This window comes from Pan troglodytes, chromosome 5, assembly GCF_028858775.2.
Source record: "Pan troglodytes isolate AG18354 chromosome 5, NHGRI_mPanTro3-v2.0_pri, whole genome shotgun sequence".
In the NCBI taxonomy this organism is placed as follows: domain Eukaryota; kingdom Metazoa; phylum Chordata; class Mammalia; order Primates; family Hominidae; genus Pan; species Pan troglodytes.
Genome location: NC_072403.2, coordinates 40469856 through 40484498, shown reverse-complemented (window position 1 = coordinate 40484498; position 14643 = coordinate 40469856). Strand labels below are relative to the sequence as shown.

The 14643-nt window shown below is 42.8% G+C and overlaps 1 protein-coding gene across 7 annotated transcripts in view; it reads left to right on the top strand.

Moving 5' to 3' along the window:
- Nucleotides 1–14643, top strand: part of ILRUN (inflammation and lipid regulator with UBA-like and NBR1-like domains) — a 111122-nt gene that overhangs the window by 86959 nt on the left and 9520 nt on the right. For 5 of the 7 annotated variants that reach the window (XM_016955277.4, XM_016955279.4, XM_054685712.2 and 2 more), the window contains one exon: nucleotides 3307–3656. In XM_016955277.4, coding sequence (XP_016810766.1) covers nucleotides 3307–3656 — 350 coding nt within the window. Of the gene's footprint in view, nucleotides 1–3306; nucleotides 3657–4585; nucleotides 5467–9536; nucleotides 9673–14643 lie in introns of those variants that run through there. The other 2 variants (XR_001718371.4, XM_063812376.1) reach the window with 2 other exon arrangements.

Sequence of the window (14643 nt, the reverse complement as noted above, 5' to 3'; positions counted from 1 at the left end):
TTTTTTCTTTTTCTTTTTCTTTTTTTTTTTTGAGACGGAGTCTTGCTCAGTTGCCCAGGCTGGAGTGCAGTGGCGTGATTTCAGCTCACTGCAAGCTCTGCCTCCTGGGTTCATGCCATTCTCCTGCCTCAGCCTCTTGAGTGGCTGGGACTATAGGAGCCCGCCACCATGCCTAGCTAATTTTTTTTTGTATTTTTAGTAGAGACGGGGTTTCACCCTGTTAGCCAGGATGGTCTCGATCTCCTGACCTCGTGATCCACCTGCCTCGGCCTCCCAAAGTGCTGGGATTACAGGCATGAGCCACCACGCCCGGCCATATTTTCTTTGATGATAAGTGTATCTGGAATGAATGTACATTCCTGTGAGTCATACTAGTGCTGCTGCTGGTGGCTTTAATTTCCTCTTCTTAGAGGAGAAAGAAATTGCTAATTCCAGGAGTGAACAGCAGATGTCACTGCATCTCCACTTACTAGGGCCTGACTCTTAGCTGTTTGGATACAACCAGTTCTTAATACAGCTCCCAAACCTCTTAAGTTTTTATGGTTGTATGATACTTTAAGATTCCCTTTTTTTTTTTTTTTTTTTTTGAGATAGGCTCTCACTCTGTCATCCAGGCTGGCTGTTTGGATACAACCAGTTCTTAATACAGCTTCCAAACCTCTAAGTTTTTATGGTTGTATGATACTTTAAGATTCCACCCCACCTTTTTTTTTTTTGAGATAGGCTCTTACTCTGTCATCCAGGCTGGAGTGCAGGGGCACGATCTCAGCTCACTACAACCTCCGCCTCCCAGGATCAAGCAATTCTCCCATCTCAGCCTCCCAAGTAGCCAGGACTACAGGCGTGCACCACCACATCCAGCTAATTTTTGTATTTTTAGTAGAGACAGGGTTTTGCCATGTTGGCCAGGCTAGTCTCGAACTCCTGACCTCAAGTGATCCACCCATCTCGGCCTCCCAAAGTGTTGGGATTACAGGCATGAGCCACCGTGCCCAGCCAGGCTGCCTTCTTTTGATATACAGCCCAAATTAAAAATTTAGAATAAACACAGCCTGAGAGAGTTTTCCTTAGTTTCCTTCACTGCTTGTTTTTAGTGTTTGTTCTAGGATTATATTATCTCTATTTCTAGGTAGCTAACTGATGGAATGCATTTGCCTTTTTCTATCAACCTTTCAACAGTTATTTAGGAGCCTAGACAGTTCTTCGTATTTGTGTTCAGTACGGTTCACACAGTTAAAAGCTTCTTGGCCTTTCTGTATTTTGCTTTTTGAAAACCTTCCAACAGGAATGTACGTGTCACTGTTCTCTGGAGTGAGGTGCTGAACATCAAAGGTTCAGGAACCGCTACTTTCTTTTTTTATTTGAACCCTTAGCTTTGGCACTTGAGCAAATCAAGAGCTGAACTATGACCAAATGTCCTATGGTACATCTATTTAAAAATACATTTATGGTTTAATTGTGGATAGGTGGTAGAGTTTCCCTCTATAGTCTTGTACTGCATAATGATGTTTTGGTCAGTGATGGTGGTCCCATAAAGTTATAATGGAGCTGAAAAATTCCTGTTACCTAGTGACACTGTAGCTTCCATAACATTGTAGTTTGTTTTTTAATGAATTTGGTGTAACTTAACTGCACAGTGTTTATGAAGTCTACATAGTGTTTAGTAATGTCCACATTCACTCACTGACTCACCCAGATCAACTTCCAGGCTTGAAAGCTCCATAGTAAGTTCCCTTGGCAGGTATATCATTTTTTATCTTTCATATAATATATTTTACTATTCTATGTTTAGCTATTTTTTTAAATTTTTTAATTTTTTTTTTGAGATGGAGTCTTGCTGTGTCAACTAGGCTAGAGTGCAGTGGCACAATCTCGGCTTCACCTCCCAGGCTCAAGCAATTCTCCTGCCTCAGCCTCCTGAGTAGCTGGGATTATAGGCACCCGCCACTATGCCCAGCTAGTTTTTTAATTTTCAGTAGAGACGGGGTTTCACTATGTTGGCCAGGCTGGTCTCGAACTTCTGACCTCAAGTGATCTTCCTGCCTCAGCCTCCCAGAGTGTTGGGATTACAGGCATGAGCCACCACCCACGGCTGTAATTTTTTTTTTTTTTTAAAAACAGGGTGGTGCTGTGTTGCCTGAGCTGGAGTGCATTGGTGTAATCACAGCTCACTGCAGCCTCTACCTCCTGGGCTCAAGCGATCCTCCCACCTCTGTCCCCCAAGTAGCTGGGACTACAGGCGAGCACCACCACGGCCAGCTAATTTTTAAGTTTTTGGTAGAGACAGAGTCTCCCTGTGTCACCCAGGATGGTCTCAAACTCCTGGTCTGAAGTGATCCTCTTGCCTAGACCTCCCAGAATGCCCAGGATTACAGACATGAAATCTGGCCTGGCCTTAGATACGTTTAGATACACATATACTTACTGTTGTATTACAGTTGCCTACAGTATTCAATAAAGTAACAGTACAGTAACATGCTATAGAGATTTGTAGCCTAAGAGCAATAGGCTATACCATATAGCCTAGGTGTGTAGTAGGCTCTACTATCTAGGTTTGTACACTCTATGATGTTCACACAGTGATAAATTGCCTAATGATACATTTCTCAGAACATATCTTCTTCATTAAGCAATGCATGACTGTATGACAGAAAAGCAAAGCAGGTGTTAAATTGGGTATTTTAGAAAGTCTGAGGCATGCCAAATTCTTGGTGTCTTTTGGTCAAATAGATTGAGAAGATAGCCAGGGTGATAGTATCTTCCATTTTGTCTAGATAAATGCTGGTCCTGGCGTAATTATTAATAGGTCCCTCTTTCACTCTCATTTGTCCTAGTTTGGACAACATATGGTCATTCTAAATTGCCCCCAAAGGGAAGAGCGTTGATAAAGTTGTAATTCTCGTAATTGTAAAATACATGTAAAATAAAGTGAAAAACCACAAAGAGATACCAATTCTAGGAAGAGTAACTTTTGATTTCTATCTATTGATCGTTCTCTGGAATAATGATTTCCAAAGATGACGGTGCATTGGCATCAACTGGTAAGCTTTTTATAAATAGAGTTTCATGGATCTCACCACAGACCTCTGCTGAATTTATACTAGAATTTGAATTTGACATTACCAAAAATGTAGCTATGCATGCAATGCAAATGTACCAGGCAGCTTTGTTAGCAAGCTTTTAAAACTAGCATATAGAAGAATGTTTCATTCTGTGGTTTGGATAATGTTTGGGGTTTTTGGTGGTGGCTATCTTGGGCCTTTAAGGGTAAGCCTGGCATTGAAATGAGTTACCTTTTTGTTTCAGATGTCATCTGGGTGATTCTCAGTGTGGAGGTGGGTGGACTTTTAGGAGTAACGCAGCAGCTGTCATCTTTTGAAACGGAGTTCAACACACAGCCGCATCGTAAGGTAGAAGGAAACTTCAACCCTTTTGCCTCTCCCCAAAAGAACCGACAATCAGATGAAAACAACTTAAAAGACCCTGGGGGCTCCGAGTTCGACTCGATCAGCAAAAACACATGGGCTCCTGCTCCTGACACATGGGCTCCTGCTCCTGACCAAACTGAGCAAGACCAGAATAGACTGTCACAGAACTCTGTAAATCTGTCTCCCAGCAGTCACGCAAACAACTTATCAGTAGTGACTTACAGTAAGGTAGGTGCCCTTGGAGAAGAGAAGGGGTAGGTGGTGGGCCTTGGGACTTGTGATACCCCTTCATGGCAAACCTAGAATCCTAGACTGCCGCTCCCCAGAGGAGGTTCTTTAAGACTGCTCAGCTCTCCTGCCAATAGCAACAATGCAAAAGCTTACCCCTTCTCCCGTTTCCCCAGCCCCATCTTCATGTCCTGTGGATGTTGCTTCATCCACATTTATAATTTACTCCTGTCTCTCTGCTATGGTTTGGGTCTTGAAAGAGTGAAGTTCTTTACCTTTAGTATTTTAAAAAAAGAAACAATGTTGCTCAATTATTTATTCTAAATATTGTTGTTGGGCTTTGCTTTATTTACCCTGTTTGCATGTCTTGTTGATGTCTTTTCAGTCCTTATGGCCCATCGACCTCCTTATCCATGACCCAGAGAGACCCCAGTGATATTTTGACTTTTCAAATGTGGTGAATAAGTGAGAGTTGTTTGTTGAGTTAACTGTGATTTTAAATATTCTGATTGTTGTGAGGCACTTTTCTAGGTGTTTGATTTCTTGATCTGTTTTCTTCTATGCCAATTGATTAAACAGTGTCTTCCACAGTTTGCTAAGGTGATGATGGTGCCTGGTTGTTGGTTTTGGTTGGTTGAATAAAGCCCTGATGCTGGGAGTTCATTGTTGTAGGTGGTTCAAGTGGTGGAGTCCTGTGAGCATTCCTGTGTATTCTTCTCTGAATAATAATGCTGCATATTAAGCCTAGCATCCTACCCATATTACCACATAAACTGTTAGGTCTGTCCTGGCTTCAATTCATGTTGGCGTTCACCTTAAATTTTAAAAATAAAGTTTATGTTTATTTGAGGGGCAAGTGACTATGTTGTAAGAATGATATTTTTCTGACCAGTAGTTTTATTTTATTTTTACTTTTTATTTGTTCCAAGATGGAGTCTTGCTCTCTCACCCAGGCTGGAGTGTAGTGACACAATCTCGGCTGACTGCAACCTCCACCTCCCGGGCTCAAGAAATTCTCCTACCTCAGCCTCCTGAGTAGCTGGGATTACAGGTGCCCACCACCATGCCTGGCTAATGTTTTGTATTTTTAGTAGAGACAGGGTTTCACTATGTTGGCTAGGCTGGTCTCGAACTCCTGATCTCAAGTGATCCTCCTGCCTTGGCCTCCCGAAGTGCTGGGATTACAGGCGTGAACCACCACGCCCAGCCCTCCTTTTTTGTTTTTGTTTTTGTTTTTGTTTTGGAGACGGAGTTTCGCTCTTCTTGCCCAGGCTGGAGTGCAGTGGCGCAATCTCGGCTCACTGCAACCTCCGCCTCCCGGGTTCAAGTGATTCTCCTGCCTCAGCCTCCGGAGTAGCTGGGATTACAGACATGTGCCACCACGCCCAGCTAATTTTGTATTGTAAGTAGAGATGGGGTTTCACCACGTTGGTCATGCTGGTCTCTAACTCTTGACCTCAGGTGATCCACCCGCCTTGGCCTCCCAAAGTGTTGGGATTACAGGCGTGAGCCACTGTGCCCGGCCTGACCAGTAGTTTAAATGTGGTCTAGATCAAGAGACAAATTAAGAAACCTGGTGATGTGAGTCCTCTTTCACGTGGTCTAGTAGGAAAGACTTCATTCAGTAGTAATAGCATAAATGAAGGATTAATTTATTGGTTGATTAGATGTTCATTACAAAGGATTTTGTGGATTCGTGTTAATTGTATAGGATATAAGAGAAGTAAATTGGCAAGAGAGTAAATTGCCTGTATTTGAGGAAAGACGTTTCACATCTTAACACTCTAATAAATAAAATATTTTCTTCTAAGCTCCTGTTTCTCTAGTATTTTTTCTTGAATTTAACCCTCCAGAGTCTGTGACTGTTCAGGGTGGTAAATGGGCCAGCCCTGGGCTAAGCATGCTTTGTTAGAATGAGAACTTCAGTCTGTTGGGTTTAATGGGAAGATGAACATTAAGGCAAAACAACCAATTGCTCCTGTGCTTTCTCTAATGGAAGCTGCCTCACCCAACTATGAGCTTTCTGGCTTGGCCATCACTGCAGTTTTAGGAGAGGGCTGCTGTTCTTGGCCAGGGCACTGTACTTGTCTTCCTGAATTGAGAGCCCATTAATTGTTTTCCTCTCCTTTAGGGACTGATGCTTTTTAACCACCTCTGTGATGGTTGCACACAGTCATCACAGACGGTTGGGAATGGCGGGCTGGTATTTTCTGCCAGCTTTAATTAAGGTCCTACCAGGGGTTGCTTCTTTTGGAAGGGCTGGACTATGGTGAGGTTATTGACTTATTTATTGGAGTTGATGAACTAGTATTAATATGTTATCTAATTTTTTTCCTGGACTTTGTAGGATCATTTAGAAGTAGCATTTGCAAGAACTGTAGAGAAAAGCTTCCCATTAGAGATAATATCCAAAAAGACTGTTGACTATAATGCGTTGAAAATGTGAAACTTAGATGCCAAAGAGAAATTGGGGTCTCCTTTTTTTCTTAATCTAAGCAGAATCTTAGAAAGCAATTTATATGAAGCATCGAGCGGGTTCCCTGAAGGCATTTCTGGCTAAAGTTGAGTCAGCTCCACTCTAGCTCTTAGGGCTCCTTAGAATAGGGTGTAGGAGGTAGTCATCAGTAAATATTCATACATCTGTGCACTGTTCAGAGCAGTGTACGTCGTACATTAGGAGACTTGAGGAATAAAAGGATCCCTACCCACTAGGAGCCCGCAGTACAGTAGGGGAAATGAAACATGCACAAAGCAATTAGAGAGCAGTTCAGTCAAAATGAAGTATGAATTTGGTCAATAGAGAGCAATACAGTCCAAATATATAATTTGTGTTTTGGGTTTTGTGTTTGTGTGTATGTATTGTTTTTTTGAGATAGAGTCTCACTCTGCCACCCAGACTGGAGTGCAGTGGCACAATCACAGCTCACTGCAGCCTTGACTTCGTGGGCTCAAGCAATCCTCTATCTCAGCCTCCCGGGTAGTTGGGACTACAGGCTCACGGCACTACAGTCGGCTAATTTTTAATTTTTTTTGTAGAGATGGTGTCTCCCTGTGTTGCCCAGGCTGGTCTTGAACTCTTGGGCTCAAGTGATCCTCTTACCTTGGCCTCCCAAAGTGCCGAGATTATAGATGCAAGCCACTGCTCCCAGCCTGTATTGTATGTAATGGCTGGAAGGGTGCAATAAGAGTTAGAGAAGCAGAGATGAAGTGGAGATGGAGTTGAAGGAAAGGGCTTTGCAGAGGATGGGTGAGATTTGGAAAGATGGACAGACAGCAAGGACATGGAGAACAGTTGAAGTGCTAAGGGCAGAGTGAGTAAGGGGCCTGTGGTCGTGAGATATGGGTGATGGACAATGGGAGATAGGTTCAGTTGGTTGCAGTGTGTTTTTTTGACAAGTAGGGATGGAATAATTATACAAATGACACTGAAAAGAATTGGTTATGTGGAGGACATCTGTCATAAATATGAATGGACATCTATCATAAATCTTTGCTAAAGGTGAGCCTTAAATGCAGAGATAATCCTAAACATTTATATTTGGCTTGAGAATATGTAATTTATTTATTTATAAAGGCAGGGCATGCTTGAGGTTCTGAAGTGTATACCTGACAAAGTGATGAGATCGGGTATATATCAGAGTTATTTTTTTTAACTATTTGGATGGGCTAGGCATGCTGCCAAGTACTTTACATGTATCATCTCATTTTTAGATGAGGAAACAAAAGCTCAGGGGGCTAAGTAACTTGCCTAGTATCACACGGCCAGTGAGAGGCAGAGCTGGAATTCAAGTCCAGGTGCCACATTACTAAAAGGTGTTTCATGGTAGGTGAACCTGAGCTTTCCCTAGATCCTCCTGTTGGGCTGGAGGTTGTGTTGAGGGAAAGCTTGTATTGAGTTGATGACCAGTAGTATCAAGGTGTGAATGAGGCAGAGTTTAAATAAGATACACAGCCCTTATATAATCTGATCATTGACTATGGCATCTTTCGAAGAGCTCCAGTGTTTGCTGGGTTTTTTAAGTAGTGACTTCTTTTTCTGGTTGATACGAAAAATAAAGTATTTTTACACTCAAAGCACACAAGCCATGTGGTGTTTATAGTAAATTAGCACCCTTTTATTTGTGAATGAGTGGAGAGGAAGAAAGAGACCTCTGGGGCTCTGGAATTGGGAAGTATTTTCAGTTCAGCCCAGGTGCCATTTTGATGTTGTTGTTGTTGTTTGTTTGTTTGTTTTTTGAGACAGGATTCAGGCTCTGTTGCCCAGGCTGGAGTGCAGTGGCACGATCTCGGCTCACCGCAACCTTCGCCTCCTGATTTCAAGCGATTCTCCTGCCTCAGTTTCCTGAGTAGCTGGGATTACAGGCACGCACCACCACGCCCAGCTAAATTTTTGTATTTTTAGTAGAGATAGGGTTTCACCATGTTGGCCAGGCTGGTCTCGAACTCCTGACCTCAAGTGGTCTGCCCACCTCGGCCTCCCAAAGTGCTGGGATTACAGATGTGAGCCACCGTGCCCGGCTCAGTTGCCATCTTTATTGGCTAGGGAGGAGGGGTGCCTAAGGTGCTAGTGTCAGGGATCACTGAGTTGGCAATAGATCTGATTAACTCCAGAGAGATCCCTGCTTGCCATCAAGGCTGGGAAAGAACGTGATGCTCTGGAAGCCTATGACCACAGTTTTAGTAGGCAGGTAGTTTCCTGCTGCCTCCATAGTTACAGTTTAACTTGCTAAGGTTGGTAGGATGAAGGTAAAAGATTGCTTCAGGCACCTGCACTATGAGGGCTGGGTGGATATGTCAACAGAATGGCACATCTGTCAGTGCCAGGAAACAGACACCCTGGAGTCCTTCCCAGCTGTTCTTGAATCGTAAGCTCCCTGAACTCAGTGCTCCGTCCCTGGGGGGAATGCCTGCCCTAGCTGCATCCCACAACGCAAAGGGGCTTCTCCCTGTGGGAGAGCTGTCAGAAGGAGTCAGAAAAGTAAATATATGCTGACTCGCCTCAAAGATTCATAAATCTGGCTCCCTGCTTTTGTTAGAAATTGGCTTGCCTCATTGTCAGCTCAGTTGTGGCTGAACTGTCTGTCCCAGGTGAACAGTGAGATCAAGTACTGGTGAAGGCTAGAAAGTGTTTTAATGATCCCTTTTTATGTGATTAGCTGAAGAGCATCTGACGATCAAGTTAGGGTAGCATAGGTGCTCACTCCGTTGACTCAAGGCTAACCTTGCTGTGAATTCTAGCACTCTGACTCATCTCTGGGGGGCCAGAGTAGCTTCTGTTTGGACAGTGCGAAACTGATGAAAAACAATTCACAGAGATGTGGAAAGAGAAAAAAAAGTCCTGTTAAAGTTACGTATGCCTTTTTCTTATATGCCAGTAATTTTTAAAATTTCCCTGTTTTCTAAGAAGGCCTTTACAGAGCAATAAGACCCCAAATGGTCTGATTCAGGACAGCTGGGAATAAGAGTGTGGCTGGCAGAATCGAAGGGCTGTTCTTTAGGACAGCTACCTGCTTTGCTTTCTTTCACTAAAGGAGTAATGATTTACACTGGGAGCTGAAGAGGACCCCAAATTCACTTATTTTGTTACTTGAAATATGGCTCTTATATTGTGTTTGTTCTTTCTTTAAAAAAAAAAAGTGTTCGAGGCTGGTATATGCCATATATTCCCACTTTAAACTGGATTACAGTCTGAGCCACTGTTACTACTTCCATCAAATGCTGGTTCAGAAGGAGAAACTTATTATTATCTTTGTGGGGAGGTTCATCCCGCTCCTCCAGAGCCGTCCCTGCCAAGTGCCATCTGCTCACGCGCTCGTGCTTGCTGGCTTGCTTTTGTGCTTATTCTCTTCCCCCACCCCCACCCCTTTCCTCTCTTGACAGTCATCCTGTAGAGCATTTTGTATCTGGAGCTAGCAGGAGTCAGTCTGCTTCTGTTACATCAGAAATCAGCTCTTTTTCTCACCTGCTGCTATCTATGTTGACTAAGGCATAGAAGAGTTCTTTTCTCTCCATCCAGGTGAGGGTTTAGAAACAGTAGTGGGGGGGGGGGGGGTACTGGAGGAGGTTTGGAAAAGGCAGATCTTTTGTTCTATGGGCCTGGCGATGTAATGGCTTGTGGATCTATTATCTACTTTGAAATGGCCAAAAAGTTTAACATAATAATAAGGGAAGGGTTTGGGGTGACTTTGTGGAATTGGGACCAACATTTGCCCAGGCAGTTTGACCAGAAGGCAGGTAGTTGGTGTCCTCAACTGGGCTAGTGCTTATGTGAGGCATTAAGAGGACACCAGTGTAACCTTCCCACTGCCATGAAACCCTAGAGTTGTCTTCATTCTCACATGCAGATCCTCTCCATGAAAGGTTTAAAGATGGTTCAAAGAGAAGCTAGATGGAAAATTGGTGTAACTTGGCCCTCTGGCAAGGAACAGGTAGTGAGAACACACTATTCTCATGCCAATGAAAGAACATTAATCAGAGCTGTAAAACTATCATTGATCGAGCAGTTATGTGCCAGGCACTGTGCTGAGGACTTTTTTAAATTTAATTTTTGTTATTAAAATTTATCAATGTACGCAGTTTAAGGAACCAAGTAGTTCTACCAAGCTTATGACAAAAAACTCCAGTCACCTCCCTGCTTCCCAGCCTCCAGTTTTTATTCCGCAGAGACAGTAGGCTCAGTGCTTGACATGCATTACTTCATGTAGTCCACAAACAGTACCATGATAAAAGTATTGTTATTATCACTCCTTTACAGTTACTGAGACTGGTTCAGTGATTTGCCCAAGGTCATCTACCGGGGTGATAAGACCAGGATACCAACAAAAGCAGTTATTTTTGACTTCTAAGCATGCTGTGTTCTCTTAATATTGCACTGCGTTGCTTCCCAATTGCAGTGTTCAAGTGCACATTTTTGTTAGCTGGGCTGACATCTGTGGGCTTTCTGTAATGTACAGCTACGTTTTAAATGAGGATCAAGGCAATTGTTGACCAAATATTATGTGACTTTTCTACTATTAAACCTCTTCCCCCCACCAGCTATTGCTTTCTCTCTAGCCTCCAAGAAGGGAAAAGATTACCTAGAAACCTTCATAGTCACTTGGGTTTAGGTTTTTGTTGGCATTGAAATTTTCATTAACTCACTCTTGTTATAGCAGCATCTGTACTTTTTGATGTCACACACACAAAAACCAAACCTGTCTATATTCCTTGATAGTGGCCACAAGATACAGTCTCTGGGGTCTTATTTTTCTGGGACAAATTAAAAATCTCCCTTTGAATATACTGAGTATTTTAGAATTAGAACATACGTAGGGGCTGTCCTACAGTTCCTTTAAAATCGAGTTTTGTTTCTGTAAAGCCTATCTGGAGAAAGAATATTTTAGGCAGAGGACAACCAGTACAAGCCCTGAAGTGGAAGTTTGCCTGTTGTGTTCAAGGGATAACAAGGAGGCCAGTGCCTGGAGCAGAGCCATGAGAGAGAGTAGAAGAAGATGAAGTCAGGGGACAGAGACCAGATTGTGGAGCGTTTTGCGGGCCCTTATAAAGCTTTGGGCTTTTGCTCTGAGGGAAAAGGGGAGCCTTAAAAGGTTTTCAATAGAGGGGTGATATATGTGACTTAATGCTATAAAAGGAGCACCCTAGCTCTTGGGTGGTAAATACAGGGCAAGGGTAGGAACAGGAGACCAACAGGGAAGTTAATGCCATCATCCAGGCAAAGAGTAAGAGTGGTTCAGATCAGGTTGGTGGCAGCAGAGGTAAGAGAAGTGGTCCATGTCCGGATCTATATTGTGTAGCTAGAGCTAACAGGATTTGCTAATAGGTTGGAAGGGGATGTAAGAGAGAAGAAAGGATAACACCAGGATTCTTGGCCTGAGCAATTAGAGGGATGGAGCTACCATCAATGGAGAGGGGAAAGGATGCAGTAGAAGTGGGGAGAGAACAGGGTTCCATTTTGGATATGTTGGATATTTATATAAACATCTAAATGGAGGTGTCAAGTGGGCTGTTGCATATCCAAGTTGGATATAGAGTGTAGGAGAGAAGTCTAGGTGGAGATATAAATTTGAGAGTTATGTCACATGGATGGCATCTAATGCTGTAAGACTGAATGTGATTCCCTAAATGATGAGAGGAGGTCAGGGTTTCTTAGCTGACTGATTAACACTGTTGACATTTTGGGCCAGTTAAGTCTTTTTTTTTAAACAAGGCAAGGGTATATGTGTCTTAGGCATTGTACAGTGGTTAGCAGCATGCCTGGCCTTTTACCCACTACATGCCAATAGTACTGCCCTCCCTCCCCACAGTGTAACAACCAGAAATGTTTCTTGACATGCCAGATGTCTCTTGGGGGGCAAAATTCCCCCACTGGTGAACCTCTGGCATAGTTAGAGGTCCAAGGGCTGAGTTTAACACTATCTGTCTAACATGTAAACCATTTCATAATATCCACAGTACCTTTACTGCTTTTATTCTTATTCTTCATTCACAACACACTTGTGATTTCGTAGTTATAATCCTCGTTTGAAAAAATAGTAGGGAAGTATTATAAGTAACTTGCTCACATTCACACAGCAAATTGAAGGTGGGCTGCAGGCTGGAACCCAGGGATCCAGTTTGAGTCTAATGTTCTAGACCACACTACAGTGAGGTTGCTGGCAAGTGAAGTTTGTTGGCTATTCTCTGAAGGTAGTTTATGCACTTAGTGTCAGGTTGTAGAGACCTCTTCATTCATTTGTGGGAACTGCAAAAGAATGTGTGGCCGGTAAGAAGCAACACAGAGCAACCAAGGGACCTGTCCCAGTTGGCTGGCAGATTAGCACACTGTGTACCAGAAGGGACTTGCCAGGAGACTCTGGGCTTAATATTTTGATGATTCTCTTTTGAAAACCCAGAAGAGCCAGTAAAGTCCTCGCAGCCTTGCTGGTGTTTACATTGGCATGAATGTTGTGTGCATTTTTTAAATAAATTAAGCAAACATAACTATGGGCCTTAGAAAATGTCTTTTGTTGTTTGTAACATTACTATCTGACTGAGAATAAAAAGTATCTCCAGGAACTTTCCTTTTTGTACCTCAGTAGCTTCAAAGCTGTCCAGCTCCATTTTATTTGCTTTGGGCTCTGAGCATTGTTTGAGGTTGTTCTGATGCTGTGCACTCTTGTGGCTGAAGCAGAGCTAATGTTCCCAAGATTGCCAGCATGTTTTATTTTGGTTATAAGGGCCCATTCTCTTCCCCATACTCTGAATTCAGCATTTTAATTTCTGATGAAAGTTCTCAAAGTAGGACTCGTGAAATTTATAGGTTCAAACAGATAAAGTATAATTCAAAAGTGTAAGAATGGCTCCTGGTATAGATGCTCAGGTTTCAAATGACTTGTTCTCAGCTAAGTCTGCTTTAATTGTATACCAGCAGGACCAGAACAAAATGTAAGGTTAAGAACTGTTGTATCTCAGGATAAATGGGAGCTTCCTTAGAGCTGGGATGTTCCCCTGCAAAGGTTTGAGGGTCTTGAACTTTTTGCTGTGATTTCACTGCCTAAGGGCCAGTTAAAGCTGTTTGCTTTACACAGTCAATAATATTGACTGATATTATACAGTCAATAATACTGATTGATATTATTCAGTCAGTAAGTGAGGTCTCCTGGGTGCTCAGCCACTAATCCCTATCTTCAAAGCATTTACTATCTGATAACGTAGATGTGACCAATCCATAGGAAAGAATAAGAGCCAGTAAAGATGAAGTATGTTGAATTCTAGTTGACTTTTAAGTGATAATAGGAATTTGGGGACGGCCAAAGCAATAAGACTTGGAGTAATCAAGAAAGTGATCCCTTGATGGAGGATGGATTCAAACTGAATTGGAGGGAAGAAGAACCACATGCAGGAAGGCTCAGAGGCAACCACAGGCAGGGTGTGTTCACAGGACACTGGCCAGCTTGGCTGCAGTGAGTGAGGTGTGCTTAAAGAGGGTGGGGTGCATTTTGGAGGAAGACCTTTAAAAGCCAAGCAAAGGAGAGTTCACATTTAATATGAAAGGAGAGAGTGCCAGCAATGCTTTTGAGTAGGGGAGTGGCAAGACAAAACCAAATATAGCTGAAAGGAACCAAGAAGGAGAGAGACAACTTACTGTCTTCCCTTAATCCACCAGCCATTATGCAAGCTGATGCCTGTCAATTAATTGTAAGACACACAGGGGAGATGATGGCTTGTAAGGAAAGGGTAGTTGACAGAAAGTTACAGGAGCTTGAATCGAAATTCTGAGAGAAAGCTGGACCAGCAGCCTTATCCTGTGTCCTAGCAGGGTGGCTACCTGACTAGGAACTTGAATAAGCTTCTCTGATGTTGTTGTCCTCCCCAGTGAGACTGTTACTGGTTCTTTCTTCCTCTTTGGAAATCTCCTCTACCCTAGGAGATGACCATGAAAGAGTTCTGTATAACAGCATCCCACTTGGATTCTAGCACACTTGCTGTTACATCAGATCTTTGGAGCTAGAATTCTGAATAACAAATAGCTTTTTTCTGAAATCTTTACTAAAAGGGGAAGTCAGATTCAGCTAGGATCCTCTACCTCCATGTAGAAACTTTGAATAATGTGTTGTCATTCACAGTTATGTTTGAGTTTTATTCTTCATGGTTTTTAAAAAATATGTAAGGGGAGTAGGGGGTGAGTGAAGGCTGTGGGAGTTGCCTTTTGGAATGGGGGACTTTGGATGGACAGGAGGATGGATGACAGGGAGGATGTATGGAGGGAGGAGGGATGGAAGTATGGATGATAGAGGAAGGATGGAGGGATGAATGATGAAGGGTTGGATGAATGGGTGAAGGGAGGATAAATGGGTAGATGAGAAGTTCCTCAACAGGACTGTAGAGGTTAGTTAAGAGCAACAGAAAAACTATTACAGAGGCAGATATAACAAGTTGTTTTTACAGAGCTTTAAAAATACATTCAGCACACTAATAACTGAGTTAAATGTTTTGGCACAATCAGAAG